General features: G+C 43.3%; 1 protein-coding gene across 1 annotated transcript in view; it reads right to left on the bottom strand.

Moving 5' to 3' along the window:
• LOC140187896 (cytochrome P450 2D26-like) overlaps positions 1 to 19,319 on the bottom strand; it is a 32,833-nt gene extending 13,514 nt beyond the window's left edge. Inside the window, exons 1-4 of the mRNA XM_072243728.1 lie at positions 18,802 to 19,319; positions 4,299 to 4,467; positions 1,918 to 2,070; positions 390 to 550 (exon numbers count right to left, since the gene is read on the bottom strand). Of these exons, the coding sequence (XP_072099829.1) occupies positions 390 to 550; positions 1,918 to 2,070; positions 4,299 to 4,467; positions 18,802 to 19,011 (693 nt within the window). The 5' untranslated portion in view covers positions 19,012 to 19,319. The remainder of the gene's footprint in view (positions 1 to 389; positions 551 to 1,917; positions 2,071 to 4,298; positions 4,468 to 18,801) is intronic.
• Positions 19,320 to 20,433: the final 1,114 nt, after the last annotated feature.

Genomic DNA, 20,433 nt, shown 5'->3' with positions numbered 1-20,433 from the left:
GAGAGACAGAGGAAGGAACATGTGCAAGTAGGAAATATCTAGCGAATCAGACAGTGTTAGTGGTGTCAGTGAGAGAAAAATCATAAGTTTAGTCTTCCAGTCTGAACAATCTGTCTGTGGCCTCCAACACTGATACATCAGCTTAAGGAATATCACATCAACTTCCATCCAGACCTGTTCCTACTTTCTGGACCCAACATCAAGGACAACAGTTTCAGATAACTCGTTTCTTCTGGTGGGCTCAGCTGCAGGTTGTCCACCTGCATTAATGACTCAGTTCTTCTCTCTCCACTACTGCAGACTGATGGAAACTTGCAGCTGACTAATATGGCAGTAGCCCACAATGTCCACAAGTGTTCGTGCATTATTGAATGAACAGTCTTCCTTACCTGTCCCCAAAATCCACCTTCCAACATAAAGCTTTCTTGAAGCATGTGCAAAAGTTGAAGGAACTTCTTATCACTGTAATCAAAGCGTTCACCGAAGACAATGGAGCAGATGATATTCGAGGTCGCATAAGTTAAATGGAAATATGGATCAAAAGGGAGATCTGAATAAATGATAAGAAATTAGTTCTTTCAACCTCTTTCAATTTTTGCAATCTCTGCCACTTTCTCCTGCGCTATAACTCACTGGGAACTGTTCTTCTACCCAATCTCCAGAGACTTCTACCATTTTCTTCATTGCAACACCAGCTGCACCTTCCACTGACTCAGTTCAATATTCACTTGGGCTACAGGAGAATCAAGAGTTCGGGGGATGCCTTATGAGTGAAAGACAAAATTCAGATTAACTATAAGGGAGGGATACTTCAGTTCCCTCTCTGTGTGTCCATTCACCCAGGTCATTTCCAGCTCTGAACCTCTGGAGTCCTTTGATCCAGGGTTTGGTCACATTGCCAAATGTGCCTCTGTTGACTAATTTGGTGTTTTTGATCTGGGTACTCTTCTATGAAGCAGTTTGGAACTACATCACTTTGTTAGAAGGGCAACATCAATAGAAATGGTTGTTATTTGCTTCTGAACACCAATGAAGCATCTGAAAGAGCTTCATTCATCTACAGGAGGCCTGTTACACCTTAAAGGGAAGATTAAACATTAACACATCCTCCATCCTGGGTGCTAGCACTGGATCCAAAGTCCCTCTTTCCCTTGGCATAAACACTATGATATGAGCTGAAATGGTCGATCCCTTTGAAATGCCCATGTAGATGAGAGTGGAGACAGCTATATTCTCTCTTCTCTTCCCTCCCATTGGGCAGCAGATCTAAAAGCCTGAAACCACATACCTCCAGACTGCAGGACAGCCCCTATCTCACTGTTGTGTGTCTACTGAATGGGCCTCTCATATAATCAGAAAATTTCTTCATCTCACAGACTATCCCGTTCTGGACCTCACAATCTACCTTATTGCCTACCTGCACTGCACTCTCTGTAACAGTAACACTGCATTCTGCATTGTTGTATTTTCCCTTGTACTAGCTTGGTGTGCTGGTATCATGGAATGGTCTGTATGAATGGATGGCAAGCAAAGCAAAGTATTAGACTGCATCTTAGTACATCCCATAGAGTACTACAGCCCCCAAACAGGCCATTCAGCCCATCTAACCCATAGAAACCCTTCTACCTAGTCCACCTACCTGCATCAGACCACTGCCCTCCATACCCCTCTCATCAGTATATCTCTGCAAATGTCTCTTAAATGTTGCAATTGAAACTACATCTTTCACTTCTGCTGGCAGCTCATTCCACACTCACACCACCATCTGAGTGTGACAATAATAAACCATTTACCCGAACTGCAGATGCTCGCCTCTGCCCTGCTGTCCTTCCGTGACACACTGGCTTTACCAAGGTGCCAGACCACCAACCGTAGCACAAGACCGAAGAACAGCAGTTGTTCCTCAGAATCACCCACCTTGTTCACTTTCAAAACCTTGAATTAAAAATTCAGCCTCTTCCACAATTCGCAATTCGAGGGACTTCTTTCCGAGCCCAAAGTTCTTCAGGGTCAAGATTGAAAATTTCCTCTGTTGCTTCCACCAGTCTCCGTACTTTGCAAACACGATACCTGGATGGGTGTAGCGAGAATGTCATTTCATTCATCTTTATTTTCATCCAGTCCTTCAACAAGGATCTAAATGAGCACTTGAAATAGCAAGATAGAGAAGGCTACAGACTAAGTACTGGGAAATCTGTTAGTATTGATGGTCACCATGGAGATGGTGGGCTGAGGTTATAAGAAAGGGCGGAGCTACCATGGTGCTTAACGGCAACTCCTTCGAGCTCATCTGCAGAAACAGCTTTATTTCAACCTTTGATGTCTCTCTCTTTTTCCTTTTCAGGGTGGATGGGGTTCTGTTGGAGACCCTGACCTGCAGTTATCCTCAGAATTTGGTTCTTTGCGCTGGTGGGACCCTCTACCGGCTGCCTTTTGAAATCCGAAGGATGTGGCCTTGATGACAAGTGCACCTTCAAGATTTCAAGGGTTCATGGCCCTGTGGATGATCCGAGTCTATGTCAGTGCCACTGACTGAAGCATCACGGGAGAAAACGGAATATTGGGAACAGCTGATCAGCAGTTTAGGGGCTCCATACTCGGCAAATCGCATGCTCCCATTGAAGTTGTCATTAAAGAAGAAATAACAAGGCATCTGGGGAGAAATGGATCCTTCAGGCAGACACAGCATGGATTCAGCAAAGGCAGGTCCTGCTTGACAAACTTACTGGAGTTCTTTGAGGATATAACGAGTGCATTGGATAGAGGGGATCAGGTGGATGTTATTTTCTTGCATTTTCAGAAGGCATTCGTTAAGCTGCCACATAAAAGACTTATCCATAAGATAAGGATGCATAGAGATGGGGCTGATGCATTAGCATGGATAGAGGATTGGTTAACTTATAGAAAGTAGAGAGTTGGGCTCCATGGGTGTTACTCTGGTTGGCAATCAGTGGTGAGAGGTGTGCCGCAGGGGTCAGTGCTGGGTCTGCAACTTCTCACGATATACATTACCCATCTGGAAGAGGGGACCAAATGTAATGCTTATGTTACTAAATTGAGTGGAAAAGCAAATTGTGCAGAAGATACGGAGAGTGTGCAGAGAGTTATAGATAAGTTAAATGAATGGGCAAGGGTCTGGCAGATGGAGGACAATGTTAGTAAATGTGAGGTCATCCACTATGGAAGGAAAAATGAAAGAGCAGAATATTATGTGAATGGTAACAAATTGCAGCATGCTGCTTTGCAGGGGGACTTGGGAGTGCTTGTGCATGAATCACAAAAGGTTGGTTTGCAGGTGCAGCAGGCTCTTAAGAAGGCAAATGTTGGCCTTTATTGTGAGAGGGATTGAATTTAAGAGCTGGGAGGGTACGCTGCAACTGTACAGGGTACTGGTGAGGCCACACCTGGAATTTTTGCTGCACTACAGATCATGGTCTTTATTGGGGGCTTTTCTGTTGCTTGCTTGGTGGATGGAGGGAGCTGATACTTTTTTTGCTGAAGTAAGTGGTGGTGGGGAGCATTGTTGCTTTGCTGCTATTTGTGCGTGGGGGGGGAGTGAGGCGGTTCTTTGGGGTTCTAGCGGTTTTACTGTCACATTCTTTGGGGAACTCCTCTGCTTTTGAAGATGTCTGTGAAGAACAAGAATTTCATGATGTGTATTTTATACATTTCTCTGATATTAAATGGAACTATTGAACTGTTGAAGGGCTTCTTTCTCTGTTCATTGACTTCTAGAACTGATTCATTTTAATTTACAATAAGATATTTACCCAGCTCCTAAAGAATCAGGACGACATTTTGAGCTGTCTGGGTCTGCGTGCAAAAGTGGGTCATCCAAAACTTTCCTACCCACCATAATCTGTTGTAATATAATCAACAGAAAATAAAGTACACACAGGCAGCACTTGTTCAAGTTTCCCCCAGCTCTCACCCCCTCTGGGCCACAGTATTTGGTGTATCCTGGGAGACTGGAGCCAGAGTGTCCAGGGGAAGTTCAACCAAAAATCCAGGGACCACAGTATACACAGTGTATCTGGTGACCAGTGTGTCCGGGGAGAGAGGGGGAAAATATTCCGTGACCCATTGGCATTTGAATAATTTTTCGTCATCCTGAAAGAAACAGTTGCTGAGCCCCTTGAGGGCCACTGGCTGCATTTCCCTGGACACAGTGACATTCCCCCAAACTGGTGGTGCGGTTTTGGGCGCAGTACTCATTCACAGAGACATCCAAAGTTCAACAGTTCCTGATCCCTCCACCTGGTGCCCAGGATAGTCTTTGCACCCAGCTTCACACTCACCTTCCCCATGCTGCTCTAAGAACTTCTCATAGATTCGAAGGCTGGGCCGATCTGCAAAGTCTTCCGATTTCTTCACCAGAGCCTCTTTCAGGGTCTTGTAGCCACTCAGCACCACCAGGTTTGTCCATCCAAACTCTAAACTCACCACATCGCCGTACTTCTTCCACAGCTGAAAGAGAAAGCACCAGGACGTTACCGTAACTCTCAGAGACCGAACACAGAAAAGAACAGAGACTGCACCATCGGTGAGTTCTCAGTCAGACCCAGCACCTATTTACTCTGCTCCACTGCTGCTGTTAGCTCTCTGGCCCCATTGCCACTGAACTCAATAGGCTGGATTCCTTGGGCCATTGCTTCCCCACTCACTATTCATCCCTAGATGGGCCAGTAACAAATCCTGCCACAAATGCTGTGCTTCAAAGTCAAATTTATTGTCATGTAAAAGAAATATACAGGTGCATTGAAAGACCAGCTGCAGCAGCACCAGGGGCACACAGTTTTTGAGAAACGTTCTCAATGCTGATACGATGCCAGAGAACCATAACGACATTCGGTGCATGCTAGATATGGCGATCAGCCCCGAAGGTTTCTCGATTCACAGATGGACTGAACTACCGGTTCAGAATAGGCAAAAGGAGGAGGTGTGTGTTTTATCATACGCTCTCATCGGTGCTCCGATGTGGTGGCTTTGTCAAACTCATGCTCCCCCTCAGACTTTACAAGCTAATGATCAAACACCATCCATTCCATTTATCCAGGGAGTTCATCCGTGATCCTCACTGGAGTTTACATCCCACCAGAGGCGTACTATAACCAAGTGTTTGAGATACTGCACGATGCCATCTCCAAACAAGAAGCAGTCTGTCCCAACACATTTCAAATCATAGGTATAGACTTCTATTTGTTTGAAGAAATCCCTGCCCTATTACCATCAGTGTATAAACTGTATCACCAGAGGTCCCAATGCTCTAGACACCTGTTACACTAAGATAAGGAATGCCTATCATTCAATACCCAGACCACATTCAGAGAAATCTGGTCACTTGGCTGCCCTTCTCCAACCTGCATACAGGCAGAAGCTAAAGAATAAAGTTATAGAAATTAGAGCAACAAAGAGGTGGTTGCACGATGCAGAGGAGCAACTACTAGATTGTTTTGAGTCAGTCGACTGGGCCGTACTCGAGGATTCATCTGTGGATCTGAACGAACACACTATGGTTGTTACGAACATTATTAAAACAGTTGTAGATGAGTTTGCCGAACAAAATTATTCAAGTCTTCCCCAACCGGAAGGCTTGGATGAACGATGAGTTCCACAATCCACTGAGGGTCAGATCAGAGGCATTTTAGTCTGGTGACCAAGGAAGTTACAAGAGGTCGAGGTATAATCTCTGGAAAGCCATCTCAAAGTTCAAAGTAAAATTTGTTATCAGAGTCAATACATGTCACCACATCCAACCCTGAGATTCCTTTTCTGCAGGCACACTTAGAGGCAATTCTGGACTAAACTTAAATCAGCAAAGGATGCTCCACAGTTGTGGCAGGCCTTGAATGCTCTCACCACTTATAAAGTAAAATCAAGCCACATAGGTGACAATGGGGCTTCACTTCCAGATGAGTTCAATGTCTTCTAAGCTTACTTTAACTGTTAAAACATGAAGGAACCATCACAAACTCCCACAACCTTCGATGATCCTAAGATTTCAGTCTCTGAAGTCAACGTGTGAGCATTCTTCAGGAGGATGAAACCCCAAAAAGCACTCGGCCCAGGCAGAGTAACTAGCCAAGTACTAAAGACCTGTGCTGATCAATTGGCTGGAGTGTTCACTCAGATCTTTAACCTCGCGCTTTGGCAGTCAGAGGTACCAACCTGCTTCAAGCAAGCTTCACCTACACTGGTGCCTAAGAAGAACGTGGTAACATGCCTCTATGATTATTGTCCAGTAGCACTTATATCCACTGTGATGAAGTGCTTTGAGAGGTTGGCGATGAAACATATCAATTCCTGACTGAGAAGTGACTTGGATCCACTCCAATTTGCCTACCAGCATGTCAAATACACAGGAGATACCATCTCATTGTTTCTTCACTCAACCCTGGAACATTTGGACAGCTAAGATACATACACCAGGATATATACACAAGAAAGTCTGCAGATGCTGAAAATCCAAAACAACACACACAAAATGCTGGAGGAACTCAGCAGGTGAGGCAGCATCTATGGAAATAAATAGATAGTTGACGTTTCAGGCCAAGACTCTTCTTCAGGAATGAGAAGGAAGGGGGAAGATGCCTGAATAAAAAGGTGGGGGAGGTTGGAAAGAGGCTAGCTGGAAGGTGATAGGTGAAGCTATGAAGCCAAGTGTGTGGGAAAGGCCAAGGGCTGGAGAAGAAGGAATATAATTGAAGAGGAGAAAAGATTATAGGAAAAAGGAAAGGAGGATGGTACCCAGGGGTAAGTATTAGGCAGGTGAGAGGAAGTGAAGGGTCAGAGTTGGGAATGGAGATGGGTGTTGTGATGGTGAAGGAGAAAACCATTTTCATGCTAACAGGTTAGAGGCCACCCAAATGGAATGTAGGTGTTGCTCCCCCACCCTGTCCCAAGATGAAGCCATGGACTGACACGTTGGAATGGGAATGGGAATCAGAATTAAAATGGTTGGCACCCAGGATGTCCCGCTTGTAGCGGATATTGTGGAGATGCTTGACGAAGCAGTTCCCCAATTTACAACAGGTCTCACCAATGTAGAAGAGGCTGCATCAGGAGAACTGGACACAATAGGCAACTCCAGCAGATTCTCAGGTGAAGTGTTCCTCACCTGGAAGCACTGTCTGGGGGCCTGAATGGAGGTGAGGAAGGAGGTGTACGGACAAGTGTTGCACTTAGGTCATTTGCAGGGATAGATGTCAGGACGAAGATTAGTCGGGAGGGATGAATGGAGAAGGGAATCATGGAGACAGCAATCCCTGCAGGAAGGGAAGGGGAGGTAAAGCTATGTTAAGTGGTCTCATCCCTTTGAAGATGGCAGAAGTTGCAAAGCATAATGTGTTGGATGCAGAGGATGATGGGGTGGGAGGTCGGGAACAAGAGGAGCTCTATTACTGTTAAGGCTGTGGCAGGACGGGGTGAGTGTGGGTGTATGCAAAAGGGAGGAGATGCACGTAAAGGGCAGCATCAATAGTGGAGGAATGCTAAGTCTGCTCTTTGAAGAAGGAGGACACTTCTGATGTCTTGGAATGGAAAGTCGGGCCCTGGGAATAGATGTGGCTGAGGTGAAGAAACTGAGAGAAGGGAATAGCACTTTTACAGGAGGTTGTATGGGAAGAGATAGAGTAGAGATAACTGTGGGAATTAGCAGGTTTGTAGAACATATCAGTTGACAGTTATGTCACGTGACCGTCAACAATGAATATAGAATTGAGTTGGGTTTTATAAATCAAACATTTATTAAACTCTGCTCAAAAATAGCGAAATGTAACCAACTTAACTGGAAGTCCAAGAGATTTATACAGTCAATTGGGAGAGACTTTCCTGAAGTAAAGAATTCTTCGAAGATGTGACTTTACCACTGATCCCAGCCAGAATCTGCCTTGTCCGCAGGATTCATGACGATGGAAATAAAGCAATTTAGAGGAACTGACCTTTTCCTCTGTAGAATAGACACTGCAGAATCCTTCCTGCTTTAGCAGAGGATCTCTCAAACTGCAGGTCACCATTTCTTGAACGAAGATTCAGTAAATGTCGATCCTCTCCAAAGCCACCGAACGGTATCAGCTTTACTCGACTCGACGAATTCCTGTACTTTAGTAAGGTCTTCACTCTCCAATACCACTTACAGTAGAAAGTAGAACTCCACTTTAAAACAAAACTGCATCATAAGACAAATACGCAGCATAAAAGAGTAGCTGACGAATTAAATAGCAAACAAAATTTAAAACTCAACTGGAAAAACTAACTGTGTCACATCAGGGGTCTCCCTTTATATACCTGGTGAGAACATGTCATCACATGACCTCACATCGGTGGGAAAATTACATCATGTGACCTCCACCATCACATGACCATTACCTCATGCTCATAAGATACTCAATTATATCATGGTCATAAGACAGTCACCAGATATCCATGAGGTACGTAACGGTTGATAGAGACAGAGATCAAAAACGGGGTGGGAGGTGTCAGAGATGTGACCAAGTGAATTTAAGGGTGGGGATGGAAGTTGATAAAATCGATCAGCTCAGCATGAAGCAGCACCAATGCAGTCTTCAGCGTAGCAGAGGAAGAGTTGGGGAATGCTTCAGACATGAACTGTTCTACGTCGTCAATGAAGAGTTCGGCATAGCTGGGACCCATGTGTGTGATCATGGCTACCCCTCAACCAAACATTCTAACAAACCTCTACAGATAAACTGTTGAAAGTGTTCTGAATGGTTACATTGTGGTCTGGTACAGCAATTCGAATAAGCTGGAACAATGAAGCTGCAGAGAGTAGTGGACTTTAACCTTATAAGAAAGTAAAGATGTTCCAGAAACGTAGGAGGCATGCAAACGGGGTGTAGAAATGCAAGCCAGAATCTTGCTTCATTTTCAATGGATATAGTTCTGTATTAAGTCATTGTTTTAATATTGATTTCATCAAAGGACTGCTTCACTCCTTATCTGAAGCAGAGAAACCAGTTGGCTGCACCTGGAGTACTGCTTGCAGTTCTGGTCTCCTTACCTGAGGAAGGATATATTGGCTTTGGAGGCAGTGCAGAGGAGATTCACCAGGTTGATTCCAGAGATGAGGGGGTTAGACTATGAGAGATTCAATCGCCTGGGACTGTACTCACAGGAATTCTGAAGAATGAGAGGAGATCTTACAGAAACATATAAAATTATAAATTATGAAATGGATAGATAAAATAGAGGCAGGAAAGTTGTTTCCGCTGATAGGTGAGACGAGAACTAGGGGATATAGCCTCAAGATTCAGGGGAGTAGATTTAGGACGCAGATGAGAAGGAATTGCTTTTCCCACAGGGTGGTGAATCTGTGGAATTCTCTGTCCAATGAAGCAGTGGCGGCTACCTCAGTAAGTATATTTAAGGCAAGGTTGGATAGATTTTTGCATAGTAGGGGAACTAAGGGTTATGGGCAAAAGGCAGGTAGGTGGAGATGAGTCCATGGCCAGATCAGCCATGATCTTACTGAATGATGGAGCACTTTCAACAGGCCAGATGGCCTACTCCTGCTCCTGTTTCTTATGTTCATATGTTATTATGTATGGTTGTCACAAAGAAGAAAGAAATACAGAAATGCAAACTGAAAGAGGGCAATGAAACAATTAAACAAACATAGAAATTCAATTATGCAGGGAGCACAATAACATCTGACTGGAGGGCTGGTGTTGAAATTAGTGGGAGGATTGAGATTGCTAAATGCACGTTCGAGTGTTTCAGCAGGATACTAAAGAATAACATCATTTCTATGGGTATAAAACTCAGTGTTGCAATATTTGGTTGCAAAAAGCTGGAATAAGAAGAGAGCTGATACAATCAATCAGGAAGTGGCAGACAGAATTTCTGGGACATGTACTGAGGAAAGAGATCCTCGAACGTGTTGAAGTGACAGAAAACATTAAGGGAAGAAAAAGTAGCAATTGACAGCAATAACATTCATGAGCCACATCAAGAGATGGACAGGTAAAAGTTTTGAATAGCTTATTAGAATTTCTCAGATTTATGTGATCGCCCATGTCATGTCACATGTTGAGGGTGATGATGTAGGATCTAAAGTGTCACGTGACTGGCAACAATGAATATAGAATTTAGTCAGGTTTTATAAAAAAAGCAAACATTTATTAAACTTTGCTTAAAAATAGCGAAATGTATTTAAATGACTAACTTAACCAGAAGTTAACTGCTATACGGCAACTCTGGAAAAGTTCTTAAAAGGGTAAATGCGAAAACAGTTCCTAAAGTGGTAATTTCGAACACAGTTCTTAGAATAGTAAATTTGAAAGTCCAAGAGATTTATATAGTCAATTAGAAGAGACTTTCCTGAAGTAAAGAATTCCTCGAAGATGTCCGTTTATCGATGATCCCAGCCGGAACCTGCCTTGTCCGCAGGATTCACAACGACGGAAATAAAATGGTTTAAGGGAACTAAACTTTTTCCTGGCAAGCGAACCCTGCATGAACTTCCTTGCTCTTTTGGCAGGAGTTACCTCAGTTGCAGGTCACCTTTTCTTCAACGAAGATTCAATAAAGGTCGATACTCTCCAAAACCGCCAAATGATATCAGCTCGGCGAATTCCTGCACTTTGGTAAGGTCTTCACTCACCAATACTATTTACAATAGAAAGTAGAACTGCACTTTAAAACAAATTTGCGTCATAAGACGAATACACAGCAAAGCGGAGTATCTAACACAAAACTAAACTGAAAAAACCTAACTGCGTCACATCAGGAGTCTCTTGTATATACCTGTTGTGAACAGGTACTCATGTGACCTCACTGGCGGGAAAATTATATCATGTGACCTTCGCAAGACCATGACATCATCCTCATATGACAGTCACAAGATATCCATGAAGTATGTAACACCTACCTCCAAAATTTTGGTCTTCTAGGAGCAAAATTTTAACAATTAAGTATTTACAAAAAAAAAACAAATGTTTTAAAATTACAACATACACGGTATTATCTTTCAGCACTTTGCAAACTAATATACAGGAGGGGTGTTACAAGTGTTAAAGTACCACTCCATAAAAAAATTACATTGTACATTTAACATCTAGATAGACAATCAGCGATCATATTATCTTTCCCTTTAATATGAGTTATCAAGATATTATACTCCTGTAACATTAAAGTCCAATTCAATAATCTTCTATTTTTTTTCATCTTACTCAGAAACACTAAAGGATTATGATCGGTGTAAACTACGAGTGGTTTCTGAGGAGTACCACCATACACTTCAAAATGTTGTAAAGCCCAAACAAGAGATAATAATTCCTTTTCTATAGTTGAATAATTTCTTTGATGGGCATTAAATTTCTTAGAAAAATAAGCTACTGGACGATCAACTTCATCACCCTCATCTACAGCTTGCAGATTCATTACTAGCATCTACAGCTAATGAAAATGGTTTTTCAAAGTCAGGGCATTTGAGCACAGGTTGACTACATATTATTCTTTTCAATTTATCAAAGGCCTCTTGACAAGGCTCTGTCCAAACAATCTTCCCATTTTTCCTCAGGAGGTTAGTTAATGGAAGAGCAATGTTCGCAAAATTCTTACATAATTTTTGGTAATTCCAAGAATTTTCTGAGATTTTTCTTACCAGTTGGAGTGGGAACTTCTAAAATTGCCTGAACTTTTGCCTGAACAGGAGCTAATTTTCCTTGACTCACAGCATAGCTAAGGTAGGTCACCGTGGCATGACCAAATTCACTTTTAGGTAAGTTAATAGTGAAGTTAGCTTTTGAAAGTCTTTCAAATAGTTTCTCTACAGCAGTAATATGTGTTTTCCAAGTATTATTTCCTGTAACTAAATCATCAAAAAAGGCATCTGTATCTTTTAACCCATAAATCACACTATTAATCATCCGCTGGGAAGTACCTGGTGCAATCTTCATCCCAAATGGAAGAACATTATATTCATATAACTTGGATGGGGTTACAAATGCAGAAATCTCTCTACCTCCATCTGTCAATGGAACACACCTATAACCTTTTAATAAATCAACCTTTGTAAGGAACTTTGCTTGTCCAACTATATACACACAATCATCTACCCTTGGGATTGGATATGTATCAGTTTTTGTCACAGCATTCACCTTCCTGTAACCTGTACAGAACCGAATACTATTGTCTGGCTTAGGCACCATAACACACGGTGAACTCCAATTTGAATTAGAATGTCTAATAATATTATTCTCTAATATATACTTAATTTCTTGTTCAGCAAGTTCACATTTTTCCCTGTTCATCCGATACGAATGTTGTTTTATGGGTTCTGCATCTCCAACATCTACATCATGTGTAGCTATGGTGGTTCTTTTCGGAATGTCTGGAAATAAATCCCTATATTTAAAAATTAACTGTTTCATCTGCTTTCTCTGCTCTGGCGGTAAATGAACCAATTTCTCATCAACATTTTCCAGAATTGTTGAGTTTGTTAACCTGGCTGAAATAATGTTGGGTTTAAAATGAGTTTCAGATGAATCATACATTAAGTTTTTAGAAAGATCAGACTCATTATTGACCACAACAGTCATAGTAGCAGCCTGTTTCTCATAATTTGGTTTTATCATATTTATATGACACAACTGTATTGGCTTCCTTCGATCTGGGGTTGTTATCACGTAATCCACATTATTTACTTTAGATTTAATCTCTTAAGGATGATGAAGTTTAGCTTGTAATGGGTTCGTTTGCACCGGGAAAAGAACCAACACCTTATCTCCAGGCTTAAATGACCTCATTCTAACTTCCTTATCATCCCAAGGTTTCGTCTTCTCCTGAGCCAATTTTAAATCTTCCTTGGCCAAGCTACAAGCTATGTGTAATCTTTCCTTGAATTTTAAAACATAATCCAGCAAATTAGTGTGTACCTCTTTATTAGTCCACTGTTCTTTCAACAAGGCCAAGGGTCCTCGAACTCTATGCCCAAACACAAGTTCATAAAGACTAAAACCTAATGATTCCTGTACTGCCTCTCATACTGCAAAAAGTAGTAAATGTACCCCTTCATCCCAGTCCTTTTCAGTTTCCACACATTATGTCCTAAACATAGTTTTGAGGGCAGAATGGAATCTCTCCAAGGCTCTTTGTGATTCTGGATGATATGCAGTTGAGGTAATCTGTTTTTCTCCCAGTTTATAAACTATCTGCTGAAACAATCCAGACATAAAATTACTACCTTGATCTGATTGGATTTCCTTAGGCAACCCAGAATAAGTGAACAATTTTATAAGCGTCTTTGTCACAGTTTTGGCTGTTATATTCCTAAGAGGTATTGCCTCTGGAAACCTGGACGTTGTGCACATAATGGTCGGCAAATATTGATGTCCAGTTTTAGTTTTTGGTAATGGGCCTACACAATCTCTAATGATTTTGGAAACCGGCTCACCAAATGCTGGAATCAGTTGAAGTGGGGCCACTGGAGTAACTTGATTAGGTTTACCCACATTTTTACAAATATGACACATCCTGCAAAATGTTGCCACATCTTTTCTTAAACTAGGGCAGTAAAAATGTTTAAAAACCTTGTTCATAGTTTTCTTTACACATAGACGACCACCCAAAGGCATACTATGAGCCATAGTTAAAATCTCATTTTGATAAACTTGAAGAACTACTACCTGGTGATTAACTTCCCATTCCTCACTTGAAGGAATTGTAGGTGATCTCCAATTTCTCATTGATACTCCCTTTTCAAAATAATATCCTACTGGCACCTTCTCAATTTCACTATTTGGAAGAGCTTGTTCCTTTACTTTGACCATCTCAGGATCTCTACTGTGCTCTGCTATCATCTCCGTCCGAGATAAAGACAAATCTTCATGGTCAGACTTACGACCAAAATCCTGATCAAATAATGAAGGTGAAATAGTTTCTGGCACCTCCTCAAAATTCAATCCAAGTTTTTTTTGCCTTCGCCAATTCTTCTAGGTCAGGCGAATCCATAAAGTTGTCAATATTCATTGCTGCCGAATACCACCCACATACCAATCAAACAAAAGAATTCGGTATTTCCCTTTTCCAAACCAGGTTGATAAATAAACAAGCACTTAAGCTTAAAATCAGAACAAATCCCAGACGAGCCCCCAATTTATGTCATGTGATCGGCAACAATGAATATAGAATTAAGTCAGGTTTTATAAAAATAACAAACATTTATTAAACTTTGCTTAAAAATAGCAAAATGTATTTAAACGACTAACTTAACCAGGAGTTATCTGCTATACGGCAACTCTGGAATAGTTCTTCAAAGGGTATATGTGAAAACAGTTCTTAAAGTGGTAAATTCAACCACAGTTCTTAGAATACTAAATTCAAAAGTCCAAAAGATTTATATAGTCAATTAGGAGAGACTTTCCTGAAGTAAAGAATTCCTCGAGGACCTCACGTTACTGCTGATTCCAGCCAGAACCTGCCTTTTCCATAGGATTCACAATGACGGACATAAAACGGTTTGAAGGAACTGACCTTTTTCCCGGTGAGCGAACCCTGCACGAACTTTCCTATTCTTTTGGCAGGAGTTATCTCAGATGCAGTTCACTTTTTCTTGAACAAAGATTCAATAAAGGTCGATCCTCTCCAAAACCGCCAAATAATATCAGTTTTACTCGGCTCAGCGAATACCTGCACTTTGGTAAGGTCTTCTTACAATGGAAAGTAGAACTCTACTTTAAAACAAAACTGCGTCATAAACCAAATACGCAGCAAAGCAAAGTATCTTAACACAAAACTAAACTGAAAAAAACTAACTGCATCACATCAGGAGTCTCTTTTATATACCTGTTGAAATCAGGTCATCATGTGACCTCACTGGCGGGAAAATTACATCATGTGACTTCCACAAGGCCATTACATCATCCTCATAAGACAGTCACAAGATATCCATGAAGTATGCAAACAAAGACAAACCTGGTTAAACAGGGTTGTGTACGATTGATCTGAACAACAGTAATTTGATCCCATTTAAATGAATAAAAAGAGGTTTGGGCAAGTTCTCTAATTGCCAGAATGGTATTCATATGCAATTTACCCTCTGTACAATTATTTAAGCTGCGTTAACAACTGTGGGTTTGGAAATTCTAGATCAAGCTGACTGCAGCCCACAATAGACCTTTGTAAGATTGACTGTCACCAGGGAGCGGCTGTGCACGCCCATTCCCTGAGTATTTTCAAGGCAGAGATTGCAGATTGTCCGATGTATAAGGAATGAAGTGTAAGACAGTGCTGCTGAGGTAAAAGATCAACTCTGACTTAATGAATGATGCAGCAGGTACGAGGCGCCAAACGGCCGACTTTGCTTTTAATTGACTAATTCATATAGTCTGAGAGGAAGCAACATGAAGCCTACGGTCCACAGCCCGGGTTACTTTAATGCCTGGCCGCTGATATTTCTCTCCTTTACCCTTGGCAATCAGAGCGCCGAGGAACATTTAGAAATATTTATGTGATGAAAATAGTGCTGGTTTTATGGTTAAAGTTTAATTGTCAATCACACACGAATACCGCCAAACGAAACAGCGTTACTCCGATGCCAAGGTGCAACACACAGAACCAACAGTCACACGCAGCACAAAGCACACACAGCACATATAAAATAGCAAGCACGTAAATCAGTAAAATGCAGTCCCATCAAAATATAGTCCAAGAATTAGAGTATATGAATGTTGCAGAAAACTGTAGTCAAACACAATACGGCTTGTCTTCAGCCGGACGAACTCTGGGGGTGGGCGGGGGAGAGGACCGACTCAAGCAACACACACAAATTGCTGGTGAACGCCGCAGGTCAGGCAGCATCTCTAGGCAGAGGTGCAGTCGACATTTCCGGCCGAGACCCTTCGTCAGGACTAACTGAAAGAAGAGATAGTAAGAGATTTGAAAGTAGGAGAGGGAGGGGGAGATCCGAAATGATAGCAGAGACAGGAGGGGGAGGGATGAAGATAAGGGCTGGAAAGTTGATTGGCAAAAGGGATACAAGGCTGGAGAAGGGAGAGGATCATGGGACAGGAGGCCGAGGGAGAAAGAAAGGGGGAGGGGAGCACCAGAGGATGGGCAAGGAGTTATAGTGAGAGGGACAGAGGGAGAAGAGGGGGGGGGGGGGGGCGGGGAGAGAGAGAGAGAGAGAGAGAGAGAGAGAGAAACAAACAAACAAACAAACAAATAAATAAATAAATAGATAAATAAATAACGGATGGGGTACGAAGGCGGGGCATTAACGGAAGTTAGAGAAGTCAATGTTCATGACATCAGGTTGGAGGCTACCTAGACGGAATATTAACCGTTGTTCCTCCAACCTGAGTGTAGCTTCATCTTGACAGTAGAGAAGGCCGTGGATAGACATATCAGAATGGGAATGGGATGTGGAATTCAAATGTGTGGCCACTGGGAGATCCTGCTTTCTCTGCCTCCCCCTCCCCCTCCCACTTTCAAATCTCTTACTATCTCTTCTTTCAATTGTGCATATTACAGTATTTCGATTTTCTAAATAAATAGCCTTTTCCTTTGAAACATTGTACGACGTGTTTATATTGTAACTTGAAACGCTGACAAACTAACAATAAACAATAGACGTCGGAAGCTCTTTGTGAATAAACCGCCGGCCAGTTTCTAGTGCTGACTGCGAATTTGGACTCAATCTTACAAATTCAAATGTAAATCCAGAAACAGACTAGAGGTGGACCATTCTGATGATCTAACGAGGATGAAGACGTATCTTTCATCTTGATGCAAAATGAATCTGGTCAAGTTTATAAACAATGGATTTGTAAAAAAGATAGATGAGGTAAAGTTTATAAAACCTGAAAGATTTTCTTTGTTGTATTGTAATTCACTGTACCCTTCAATTAATAAATAGCAACACAATTATGTGACTTTCATTGTAAATATTCATATTGTGCCTATTACAAAAACACACACGCACACATTTAAATTGCCGCACAGCTTTCAGGTTCCTTGGTGTATGGCTGGGAACGTGTTCCCCCAGAGACACCTGGTCGTTCCCTCACTGGGTTTCCACTAAACTTTCCCAACGATTCTCTCTGCTCAGGTGCCCGGGGACTCGCTCTCCTTCTCGAGTGACACCGGCTGCCAGCAGCCCTCCGCATTGCTCGTCCCCTTGGAGGATCCGCCCCCCTATCAGCTCCATCATATGGGGCGGGGAGGGGGTCACACCCGGGGATAACAACCGGGACATCTCAGTTCTCAACTCGGCCACAACCTCCTCTACCGCTCCCCGGGCAGGCTATCCGTGGCCACTTCACCGCAGGGGACCACTACCGAGGAGTCGAGGACTGTACCCTGCTGACGGAGACCTCCCGCGCCCCCGACGCATTCTTCTCCTCTCGTACCTCTCTGATCAAGTTCAACAAAAGAGGGAGGGGGCACGTCTTACGAAACAGTCGGAGACCCCAAGCAATCAGGTCCTGGCACTGGGCGCCCTTTGCCATCTGGTCCACCCTTAACTGATACACCTCAGCCGCCTAAATGTCCCCTCTGCGCTGCAAGTAAATTAGCTGCACACATAAAAGTTGCTGGTGAACGCAGCAGGCCAGGCAGCATCTCTAGGAAGAGATGCAGTCGACGTTTCAGGCCGAGACCCTTCGTCAGGACTAACTGAAGGAAGAGTGAGTTAGTCCTGACGAAGGGTCTCGGCCTGAAACGTCGACTGCACCTCTTCCTAGAGATGCTGCCTGGCCTGCTGCGTTCACCAGCAACTTTTATGTGTGTTGTTTGAATTTGCAGCATCTGCAGAATTCCTGTTGTTTGCTTAAGTAAATTAGCTGCCTCTGTAGCTGAAAAATGTAGGCAGAAAGCTTCTCCCCCTGCTCCTGCTGCATGATCTGTAACCCCGTCGTTCGCTCCATTGGAATTCCTGTACTGTAGTGCCAAATGCCTTTTCCAATGCCCCCACATAATCAACTGCTTTAGCTACGGGGTACCGGAACTTCACGACAGCCCGCCCACTCAAACTTTCAACCAATCGCCGTCGCATACGTCATCGGAGCACTGCCACTCATCCAACAACTGCGAGGTCTTCCCCGCCCAGGTCTCATACTCCTCCTTTCCTTTAGGGGTGGGTGTTACCCCAGAGAACAGGCGGAGCCGAGCATAACTGGGACTTTGGACACGGGCATTTTTTCACATTCGCCAGAGGGGAAAGGGCGCATCCTAACTCAGAACTCTCACTCTTCCCTGGGGGACGGGGACTAATTAGACATTCCAAATCCGACCACACCTTCCCCTCACTCCTCAGAAACGATAGAACCTGTCTTTGAAGTCTCCGTCCCCCGCTACGGGAAACTGGTGGATCCGAGCAGCTGAAAAAATGGATGCTTCTGGCTTTCATCAATTTCTGAGCTGCACTTTACCTGCCGTTGGTCGATGTACCTGTTCCATCTTGTTCCTTTTTTGTGCCGGAGGAGGGATTGGGGTGTGGGTGGGGCTTGATGATCGTGCTGCTTTTCTTTTCCTTCTTGGTTTCATGGCGACCCGGAGGACAAGAATTTCTAGTTGAATACTTTAATAATAAATGAACCTTTGAAACATTCCATCCCAGGCCAGAGGAAGATATAGAGTACTAAAACATGTATATGAAGGCAAATAGGGAGCAAAGGAAAACTGGAGGATCAAATTGAACGGGTGTAAAGGAGACACAATTAACAAGATAGAGTATGGGAGTGATGGCTATTCAAAGGCAGACAAGAAACGGCAAGGGTTAATGGTGTCCTGGGGTCTGGGAGCCACGATCTTAACAAAATCTCATTCTCTCTCGATCCTTACCTTTGCAAATGACAGGAGAGGGTTGCTCAGATCCACTTGCAGGATGTTCCCGACGAAAGGGAACCCCCGGGGCCCGGGAGGATAGTTCGCACACGTCTTCCGCCTCTTCATGAAGTCAAAGACCAGGCAAAAGACGGTGCAGAACACGGCCAGCACCGTGAACCTGTCGAACAGATTGAGCAGGAGCTGCGGGAAAACCAAGATGTCCATGTTCTCCAGAGCAAACGAGCAGTAAACAAACTGCGCGCAGAGGATGCGAGGAAGGTGAATTGGATGTGTTGGAGATGTCTACACTGCCGCTCCACACTCACACTTAATGTAACGAGTGTGTCCCAGAGACCAGAGACTGCAATTGCCGGATTCTGGATCAGGAGGAAAATCACCTGGAAGTCAACAGGTCAGACAGCATTTCTGGAGGGGAATGGACGTTCTCTTCGGGTGAAGAGGGAGATATATAAAGGTGTGCGGGGAGCTGGCAAGCGATTGGTGGATCCAGGTGAGGAGGGGTGATTAGCAGATGGAGGTGGAAAGAGCAGAAACAGTAACAGGAGCTGATAGGTGGAACTGGCAGGTGTGGAACCTGATAGAAGACGGAAAAGTGGAGCGTCAAACCAAATAAGGGAGTTGGACAGATGGAAACAGCGGAAGGAGGGTGGGGGCCTAGTGGGAGGATTCTCTGTGGACGATGGGCAGATGGAGTGGACGGGACAGGTGAAGTTAAAATTAGTAACAAAGGTCAGGTGTATTGGTCGAGTGGGTGTAGGAGAAACTGTGAAGATCAGTTTGAGAGCGAAAAGGGGGCAGAGGAGAAAGCATTTTATCTAAAATTGGAGAACTCAGTGTTCTTGATAGGACATCCAGGTGTAACGGGAGGCACGGTTCTTCTCGTTTGCATTCAGTTGGTGTCTTGACACAATGTTGTACATGGTCGGTACTGCGGCAGGTGTGGGATCAATCATTGCTTCACTACGTTTCTTCCGAGTTCCTGATCTGGAGTCACGGGGATGCGTAAATGGCTGACCGTGGTCTGAATCATGGGAATGCATACATGGCTGACCGTAGTCTAGAGTCACGGGGATGTGTAAATGGCTGACCGTGGTCTAGAGTTAATGGGATGCGTCTGTAACCCTCAGGTTTGGTGGAGTGCCTTAATCTGGGGAAAGACGCTCTCCGGCCCGCCAAACTTGTGAAATCTCGTTTGTGTGTATATGCTGCGTGATGTTTTCCTTCGTTACAAATCAGTACCACGAAATAACAAGCAGTACACCGTACACAATTAAACAATTGAACTTCATAATTCTTAATTTGACTAGAGAGTTAGTGAAGAAAACAAAAAGAAAAGGGTCCATTTTAATGAAACACTCTAATTCGCACATTGGAGCTAACGACTTTCCCGTCCGGTCATTCTCTTTTTTAATATAATTTTTATTGAGTTTTCGAATGATTACGTGGAATGATAATATCTACCCTCCCCCTCCCCTTAACCCTTCCCCCCGATGTATACCCCTACCTGAAAAAAAAGAAAAGAAAGAAGAACTGCCTGGGTATGCTCCATGGGATTCAAAATACATTTAGTATATTTACTTATTACTTTCCCCAAGGGACCAACATCTTTATCATCGGAGCAACTAA

Source organism: Mobula birostris, chromosome 25 (assembly GCF_030028105.1).
Source record: "Mobula birostris isolate sMobBir1 chromosome 25, sMobBir1.hap1, whole genome shotgun sequence".
NCBI lineage: Eukaryota > Metazoa > Chordata > Chondrichthyes > Myliobatiformes > Myliobatidae > Mobula > Mobula birostris.
This window is presented reverse-complemented; position numbering and strand designations above follow the sequence as displayed.